This window comes from Octodon degus, unplaced genomic scaffold, assembly GCF_000260255.1.
Source record: "Octodon degus isolate 3935 unplaced genomic scaffold, OctDeg1.0 scaffold00113, whole genome shotgun sequence".
NCBI lineage: Eukaryota > Metazoa > Chordata > Mammalia > Rodentia > Octodontidae > Octodon > Octodon degus.
Genome location: NW_004524689.1, coordinates 1006583 through 1015861, shown reverse-complemented (window position 1 = coordinate 1015861; position 9279 = coordinate 1006583). Strand labels below are relative to the sequence as shown.

General features: G+C 62.6%; 1 protein-coding gene across 1 annotated transcript in view; it reads left to right on the top strand.

Annotated features, from left to right (window-relative positions):
* The first annotated feature begins 5379 nt into the window (after positions 1-5379).
* The window catches only part of Faap20 (Fanconi anemia core complex associated protein 20), a 7951-nt gene continuing 4051 nt past the window's right edge, over positions 5380-9279 (top strand). Inside the window, exon 1 of the mRNA XM_023699373.1 lies at positions 5380-5412. Within this exon, the coding sequence (XP_023555141.1) occupies positions 5380-5412 (33 nt within the window). The remainder of the gene's footprint in view (positions 5413-9279) is intronic.

The following is a 9279-nucleotide window of genomic DNA, read 5'->3' as shown; positions in this document are numbered from 1 at the left end:
TCCTTAGGGCAGGCAGCCTCCTCATAAACCCCAGCCCCACCTGGCCCAGCGTGTGGCCCCACCCGCGCCCTCTTGCCGTCATTTCTGGCAGGCCCCAAAGTGAGCTCACTCGTTACATAAGGCATGCGAGCTATTTCTTAGGGGAATGAGCTCCCCTTCCTGGGGCTCCATTTCCCCTCGCCCTCTCTAGCGGACAACCACTGCCAGCCAAGGAGATCGGGCCACGGAGGGAAGAGAGACCCCGTCGCTGTCGGGGGATACAGGGCCGCCAGCTCCTGGCTCGGGTCCCTGCCACCCCAAGAACAATGGTGCCTGCAGGAGAGCAGGGACAGTGACTCCCAGACAAACAGGACTTAGCACTTGGGTCACTGAGAGTAGAAAGGAAGGAAGGAAGCAAGCGAGGGGGGGTGGAGGGAACAGAGGGGGAGAGGGAGGAAGGGAAGAGGAAGAAAAAGAAGGGTCCCCAGGGTGGAGGACAGCATGGGCGTGGGGCAGACTTGCCCTGCCCAGACCCTCTCTCTCCCTCCACCTGGCACCCTGCTTCTGTGGCCCCTGGTCTCTCTGAAGGCACCTGGTCCATCCTCAAGCTTGAACTCCAGGTCCCCTGCCAGGCCCTGCCTCTGCCAAGAGGCAGGCAGCAATCCCACACCAGTTAGGACAGAGGACCCACACCCTGGGAGGCCCTTGGAATCACACCCCACCCCTGGAGGTGGCTCTGGCCCAGAAGTACCTGGGGTCCTTGAAGCTACCTGGAAGAACACAGCCAACACCAGGGCATGGGGGCCATTTCCGGGGTGAGGCAGTGCGTGCTGGCCTTTTTGGGTGGGAGGGTCTTTCGAGCCCAGGTCTGGGGGGACATCCTGGCTTGATGAGGGGGCTTTTCTTCCACATCTGTGCTTCCAGCTCTGGTTGGCGAGGGACAAGCAGGCCCAAGCCCAGGTGCGGAAGGCTGTGAGCCCCCTGCCTGAGGAGGCGGCCAGGCTGGCACAGGCTGGTCTTCTTCCCGAGGGGAAGGCCCCAGGGGTGCATCCACAGGCTCCGCTGAGCCCCCTGCTGTCCAGGAAAAAGAGGATGTGTTTGTAGGCGTCTCCTGCTGGGAGCCTGTCCTGCAGGCCACACCCTGAGCGGGGACAAAGCTCTAGGTGGATGGCCACAGGGACATGGCCCGGAGGCAGCAGCCAGCCAGTGGGTGGCAGGGACTCTGTGGTACTGACAGTCACCTCCTGCTAGTCACAGGCTGGGCCCCTGGTCCCTTTTTCCAAGAGCAGCAAGAACATGTCTTCCTCTCTTTTCCGACTTGATTCTTGGAACTTACACCCTCTTGGGCTTGCTATTTTTACCCACCCTGAGCTTTCCGGTCTCCATGGCGACGCCTCCAAACAGCAGATTCCAGGCGGCAATGACGTCACCTTTCCCTTTCCTGCCGCCCAGGCCTTGCAGGGGCTGCTGTGGGGCCCTAGTCTGTAGGACCTCCCCACCCTCCCACACCTCCTAGGCCCTCTGCCCTGAAGCTGGGCCCTGGGACTCCATGGGCCTCCACCAGACCTGGCCCTCGGGGCCCCGGGGGACAGTGCTACCCACCCCTGCCATAAGCAGTCCTGCCAGACCCCTTGGCAAGAGGCTCACACAGGCCCAGGTGCAGGGTGGCTGTGTGTCGTCCCCCGCCCCCAGCCCTCTCACTCCTGTCAAGCAGAGGCTGCCCTGCCAGCAGCTGGAGAAGAGGCAGCTACCATGGCGAGGGCTGAGGGGTGCCAAGGGGTTGTGCGCACCCAGGCACCCAAGGGAGGCTGCCAGACACGCTGGCCGGCCACTAGGCTCAGCTGCCATGGTCACTCTGCAGGGCCCACCAGGACGCTGCAGTGGGTCTAGCCCAGGTTGCCTCCAGATGCCAGTCTGTGTCTCTAGTTGGCATTCGCCCATGCGCCCTGAAGTGCCAACCTGAAGCAGCCCTCAACCCACTGAAGATGGGCCACTTGTGACTAGGCAGGCGGGCATTCTTTGGCCCCTGCAGGAAAACAGCTGGCATCTGCTGTGGACTCAGACATCCAGCACCATGATGGAGAAGGTTGGCAATGGAACAGGTGGGCCCCGAAGGCTCCGCATCCCCACTGTGGCCGGAGGAGCCCCATCCAGCCCCAGGCTTCCAGACCTCCACCTGGTCTGCAAGTTCTGGCCCTGTGCCAAGCAGCGTGAGATTTTCCTGTGGCCCTGCGGAAAATCTATCCAACCTCAGCCCCCAAAGCACAAACTGAGGTCAAAGAGGAGGGACAAGCAGAGCTTCAGGACTCTGAGGGTGTGGAGCCCCTAGAGGGGCATCCTATGTGTGCCCCGGTGAGCAGGGGATGTCCACCTGCCTTCGTCAGCGTGCACCAGACCGTCCCCAGAGCAGCACAGAAGGATAGCTTCTGAGCTTGCATTCCTGCCTCCACTGCATCTCGGGTTTGAAGTCCTAACTCGCTTGTCTGATACCAGCAGGCGCAGCTGCAGGTCTGAGCATGAGGTGGGCAGATGGGTGAGGTCCCAAGCCCCGCACCGACTGGTCGCTAACCAGGTGTGCATAGCCTGCTAGTTGTGGGGGCTTTTCTGGGTAGCCCCAACCTCGACAGGGGCAGAGGAGCCAGCAAATGCCAGGGGCCGAAGCTGCTCTCCGAGGGCCCCAGGAATAAGAGGACACAGTTCCAGCGTACCCCGACCTGGCTCCCTGATGGCCCAGGAGGGAGACCAAAAGGCCTGGGGGCAGGGCGGCTGTGTCACCAGGCAGCCTCTGTCCACCTTTCGCCTCCAGGTTCATGCACTGACTCTGAGTCCTGGAGGGCTGCGCCCCTGGCCCTGCAGTGCCCTGCAGGCCTCTCCAAAGCCCCAGCCTGAGTACTGTGCACCAGTCCTGTCCTGCCAGGCCCAGTTCCAGGTGCACCTGGGGCTGTGGTTCTGAGGGAAGGTGGGGGTCCCTGTGAGTGAGACCTGGGACAGGAGAGAACATGGAACTCATTTCTGCACCAAGTCCATAGACAGCTTGCGCCTAGCAAGCCTGGCACAGCGGCAAATCATTCTTGTTCTAAAAAGTGCGAGGTCCTCAGGAGATAGTGACATGTCTGTTTGTTCTATAGACAGGGGTCAGAGACCTAGGGGGAAGATGAGGGTGGAGTCGGCTTGGAGGATGAGCTGGGTGGGCACCACCTTGCAAAGATCTAAACAAAAGGGGCTGGGGAGATGGCTCAGTGGAATAAGCGCTTCCCTGGCAAGCACAAGGGCCTGAGTTCAATCCCTAGTTCCTCAAAAAAAAAAAAAAAGATCTAAACAAAGCCAAAGGCAAGAGGTGAGGCTTCCAGTTCGGGGAACAGCAGGTACACCTGAGGCAATGCCAGGCAGAGTGGTAGGAGAGGAAGTGAGGGGGGTCGGGTGTGAACCTTAGCTGTGCCCCTTAGGGGACTGGAGCTTGGTGGCCACTGCCCTGGGCCTGCCTGGGAGACCCTCAGAGCCACAGCCCTAGCAGATAGGCTGCCCCTTGGGTCTCCCAGAACCCTTGAGCCAAGAGCACCCCCAGCTTCCATTTCCCTGCAGGACAATTGAGGAACAAGTGAGAGGAATTGATGCGGAACAGATGAAGCTGTTTCTGGACATTTTGTTCCTAGCCCTGCCCCCACCTGGCACAGGACTGGAATGGCCAGCAGAGGGGATGCCTCCGCCTATTCCACCCAGGCCCCTGTGGGGCACTGGCTGCCCCATTGCCCCACCCACTCTGTTGGAGCTGGGTCTGCGCCCAGGGTCCCCAGCTGCCCCACCCACCAGCTGCTGCAGATGCTGCCAGGAGGGTCCTGGGGCCATGGGTCTGGTGTCTGCCTCCCCGGCACTGTCCAGAGAGCCATCCGCCATCTCCAGGCGGGGTGCTGCCCGCAGGCTCGCATCTCCATGAGTAATATTTAACTTGGACGGGCTCTCTGACAACTGCAGGGGAGAAGTTAACAACAAGTTTGGATTGCAAGCTGCTTGCCAGGAGGGGAGGGAGGGGAGGCCCAGGAGGAAGGCAGGGAGAGAGGGCAAAGTTGAGAGGAAGAAAGGAGGGCAGGAGGCAGGCCAGGAGTCGCGGTGCCAGGGAGGAGGGCTCCGTGCTGGCCCCAGGGGGGACCTCAGGGCCATGGCCTGTGTCTCTGGGGGCCCAAACTTCCAAGAACCCTGGGCCTGGAGCCAAATGACCACTGCGTCCCAGGAATGGGAGCTCTGAAGCCAGGCGGCTGGCACACACCATCAGACACATGGCTGAGGCCCTCAAGCCTCAGTTTCCCCTGGAGAAACTACTGAGGTCAGGGAGCAGCTTCAGGATTGAGCTTAGCACTGACAGCAACACACACACACAGTCACAGAATTGCTAGCACAATGGGCCTGCCTGGAGCTCTGAGGCCTCGACCCACGAGAATGGAGCAAGGCTAAGTTTCCAGCCCAGCGGGTGGGGGAGGGCAGGCTCCGAGCAGGGGACAGGCCTGCCCAGAGGGGGATGTCAGTGTGCATGGCCACCACGGGCTTGGGCAGCACGCCCTCCTCCGCTACAGGGAATGTGGCTACTCACAGGCAGCAGGCAGCAACCCTGAAACAGCGCCCATGAGCAGGAGTCTGGGGCAGGGAGCGGGGCAGAAGCCACACCAGCTAGGGGAGGAGAAGGCTGCCCAGGGCTCCGAGCCTCCTCCAGACCGTTAGAATGAGCTCCTGCCTCTTCTTACTCAGAGAAGATGGAAGTGGCTTCCACAGTGTCCCAACCCTGGTAGCCACCACACCACACTTAGGAAGCAGAGGGGCTCAGGGGCCAGGGCTGCCAGCAGCCCCACAGCCCTGGGCCTGGCTCCATTCCACCAGGCAAAAAGCAGCACCCAGCCCTGGCCGACACCTCCACTCCATTTAAATTCTCAGACTTTTCCCAGCACAAACTCACACTTTCAGAGAGCAAGAACAATCCTCTCCTAACCAGGTAGCTTTTGCTGTCCACCCAACTCCCGAACTGGGGCTATGAGGTGGGAGCCCTGCAGGGCCCTGGGGCCAGGAGCAGAGGACGGGGTGCTGTGGGCTGCTGGAACCTCAGCATCACCCAATCATAAGCAATCCCACCTGCGGCTGCTCATCACCTCCCCAGCGGCCAGAGACCTGAGTCTCAGCAAAGCTGGGTCACATATGCCCCCCCCCCCCGGTGCCCATGGGGGCTGTAGGGGCCCAGACTGCACCCTTGGACGTGAGGCCTCCGAAGCAGGAGGTCTCCCGTGGCTGTGCTCCCCTAAACTATGCCCCTGCAGGGAAAAGCATCCCTCCCTGATGCCCACCGACGGCCAGCGAGCCAGGCCTCGGAAGGTCCCGCAGGGGGTGGCTCTGCCTCTAGTCAGGCAGAGCGGAGGGATGTCCCGGAGGCTCTCTCAGGTGTGCCGCCAGGTAAGAACCAGAAGACAGGGCGCTTCGCAGACCGTCGACCCTGCTACAATAGGTGTCCGAGGGGGCTTGAAACGGGGTGGGGGCAGCGTACGTGGCCTCTGCTTGCAAACACGCTAGATGGCCGCGAGCGCGACCGAGATTCCCGTGTGGGCTGGTTCCAGAGCGCACCATGTTCCACAGCACACGGTAATTAAAATTAATTCCACCTACTTGCTTTTACCTGTCCACAGCGGCCACTACACACCCAACCTGACCTACGCGTGCTTTCTGTTTGTCCCTGGTAGGTGCCCTGGGAAGACCTCGCCCTGGGAAGTCGCGGACACGCGGACCACGCCAGGCTCTCAGCTTGCTGGACCTGGGAAGCCGCAGCCAGGGGTCGCGGGGAGCTGACCGCGCCGGCGGGGTGGGGGCGAAGGGGCGTGGCCTGAGCGCGCGGAGGGCACCGGAGGGGCGGGGAAGGCGTGCCGGGGCGTGGCGAGGAGGCACCGGAGGAGGCGTGGGGGGGTGGTGTGGGGGGGTGGCCTGGAGGGCGGGGCGTGGGAAAGCGTCCAGGAGGGCGTGGCGTGGGGCCCGGAGCGGGAAGGGCAACAGATGGACAAAGGCTGCGAGAGTGATGGCAGGTCAGGAAGGAGGCTGAGTCAGGGTGCACCTCGGATCGGGGGCATGCAGGTGACCGGCGGGACAGGCTGCCCAGGGCTGGGCAGCACAGCGCCTTTCCGTCAGACCGCGCCCTGCTGGGTGTCGCTGGCCTGCAGAGCTCAGGACCATCATGGCAGGTCCTGGGAAGGCTGGGCAGCAGGGACGAGGCTACCAGCGGTGCGTGTAGTCCTGACTCACGGTCTGGTCTGGTCGTGGGGCCGAGCTACCCTGAGGCAGAACTCTATTCACAGGAGAACTCTGTGGGCAATTCAGAAAGCCAGAAAGAGCTTTGCTGTGGGTGGGCTTCCTGCCGTGCACAAGGTCCATGTCAAAATGTAGGGAGGACAGGGCTGGCCATGTTGCCTCAGGATAAAGCTCACCACGTGGTCCCGCACTTGGCCAGGGGCCTTGAGGGTGAAGGGCAGGCCAAAAGCCCCAGCCAGCAGCTGATTTTCCCTTAAGAAGGCAGCAGATCAGGGTCCACACTGACTCCACTGGAGCCTGGACGCCACAAGTGCCTGGGGATCCCTGAGAGCGCTGCTTCCACCCACAACACCCCAAAGCTGGGGTCCTGTTTGTCCCCTAGGGAGCTGCCTGAGGCTCATGCACCTCCCTCTCCTGCTTGCCCAGGACTGCTTGGTTGGCTCTGCAGGGCATGGACACCGCAGGAGCACTCACAGTCCCCACTGTGCTGTGGGGAGACCTACTAGGATGGGGGTGTACAGCCAGGACGCATCCTGGGGAGGGGACGCTGCCCCTGGGCCAGGCCAGCAGAGCCTGGTGTGGAGCTACTGAGGTCCCTGAGCACTTGAAGCACCGCTGTGGACTCAGGGACAGGTGGCCAGCCCAGTGAAAGAGTTGGGGCATGTGGCCAGGTGGGCCCTTGGAAACAGGGCCATCTTCCTCCCGATGCCCTTTGGCTTTTAGGATTTGAGGGCTGAGGCTTGAGCCTGCTGACCTCTGGCTGGCCCTGGCCATCGCTCTCGAGCCCAAGGCTACCTGGAGCTTCCCAGTACCCAAGGGATGCCACAGCATGCCCTCACCCCCGCACCGTGTGTGGGCCTGAACATGCTTTGCTGCCCGCCGGATCCCGAGACGTTTCCCAGGCAACGTCGTGTGCAGCCTGTCTGCCTGGCACTCCCGCACCCCGTAAATGCTGCCGTGCCTGCTCCATACAGCCTGGCTTGGCACACACAGGGCGCAGGTGTGGCATGGGCAGCCTGGTGCCTACTGCGTCAGAAGGCCGATCTAGCGGAAGTGGCACAGGTCTTTCAGCCACTCTCATGTAGCCAGCAGGCACTGTCAGGGCACCCCACATGGATACCATGTGGTCGTGCCACATGGAGGGGGTGGGGCAGCCAAGCACCACACGCATGCGCCCGGGCATGCCTATGCCACAGGCTTCCTGGGGCCGGTCTTGACCCCATTTGCAGGCAGCTCAATCGCACCCAACCACCAAGAAATCAAGCAGAATGTAGGGACACCAAGTGTGCTCAGGCCATCCCAGAGTGCTCTGGGACGGGTGTCCAGGGGCTGTCCAGCTTCCCACCTGGGCAGAGGCCAATCAGGGGCCCCAGCTGGGACCTGGGGGAATCAGCCCTGGAGGAGTGAAGGGCCAATCCCACCCTGCCGGACACCTGTTCCCAGGTGGGGGAGAGGAGGGGGAGGGGCGGGAGAGGTGGCCCCTGACCTGGCTGGTGTGTTTCTAGAGGCAGCCCCAGGGGCAGACCTTCCCTCCAATCCAGATCAAATGGTGGACAAAGCCCTAATGGGAGGTGGTGTCCAGCCAAGCCAGGCCTGAGTGAGGGCCTCTCGCTTCACACACCTGGAAGTCTTCTGCTCCGCCCAGGCACACCTTCTCTACAAGTATTGTTTCATAAGTACAAACTCTGGCTCATAAAAAACTTGTTTCCACTCTTTTAGCATCAGTCTCAACCAGAAATTGTCTTCCAGTAATGTTGACTTTCCTGTCCCTGTCAAGATGGCTGGGGGAAAGTAAGGCTCCATGCTGTAACCCCTCATGCTGATAACTTGGGTCCGCTGGGCAAGATAAGCGGTTACCCAGAGAGGTGACCAACATTCTCCTTTTATTTCCTGAAGGTGCTGGAGTGGCTGTTCTATGCTGGCCCCCGGGGGCCACCTCAGGCTGAAGTCCTGCCTCTGCCCCAGCAGGGGTCTGTCCAGCCTGATTCTCTAGGGAAGTTCCCAGTCTGAACGTCCTCGGGCCTCCCACATGCCCCCCTGAAGCCCAGGCAGTGGGGGAGACCAAGAGAAGATGCCAGGAGGACCCAGTGCCTCCAGCTGCAGAGGCTGTGTGCTCAGGCCCCTGGAGACCAAGGCCTGGCAACCAAGGGCAAGGGAGGTCCGCTGGTTGCCAAGGGCAAGGGGTGGCTCCATCTCTTGTGACCCAAAGCCTGTCCCTCTGCAGCTGTGGGTGCCAGCCACCAGGCTCCACAAGGAGCCCGCAGCGGCTGGGTAGGCCTCAGGCCAGTGCCTCCTCTCACTCTGCTCCTTATGGGCCAAATAGACAGGTACCGCCATAGGGGGAGCTGGATGTGGGGTGGAGGGCGGATGTGGAAGACCCCAGAGGGGTGCCCCACCTGTTCGCTGGACCTATGTGACTCTCCTCCCGCCAGGCTTCCTTCCTGGAGGTCGCCAAGGTCTCCTGCAGGAGCATAGTGACACACGAGGGAAAGGCCCCCAAGCTTGGGCCAGCCACATCGGCTGCTGGGAGCCTCCACAGGCAGGGACCTGGGAGCCCCCGAGGCTGTCCTTGCTCCACAGCTTGCCGTCGGTGGTGGCCACTACCCAGCCCCTGCACGTCCTGGCCTTGGCGGTCACCCCTGGGCGCATCTAGCTTGCGGTAGGCAGAAGCGGAGGCCCAGCGCCGCAGCACCAGGGACCTGGGCGTCTGCTGCCACCGAGCGGCGGCCCGCGGGACTGCTGGGGAGCGGACCTGGCCCCGGCGCCGCAACCCTGCTTGCTCCTCGAGTGGGAAAGCGAGAGCTTCAGTCGTGGAGGGCGCGGAGGGGAGGCTCGGCGCCCAAGCAGTTCGTGGAGCCCCCGCGAGGATATCCAGGGAGAAAAACTACGGCAGGGCCACATCCCGCCCTTCGGTGTAGCGGGCGGCCGGGGCACTCGCCCACGCCCAAGGCTGGGGCGCCTTTCGGGGCGGCTCCGGCTGGGGGGCCTCCGGCTGGGGGGGGGGGCTCCGGCTCGGGGGGCGGC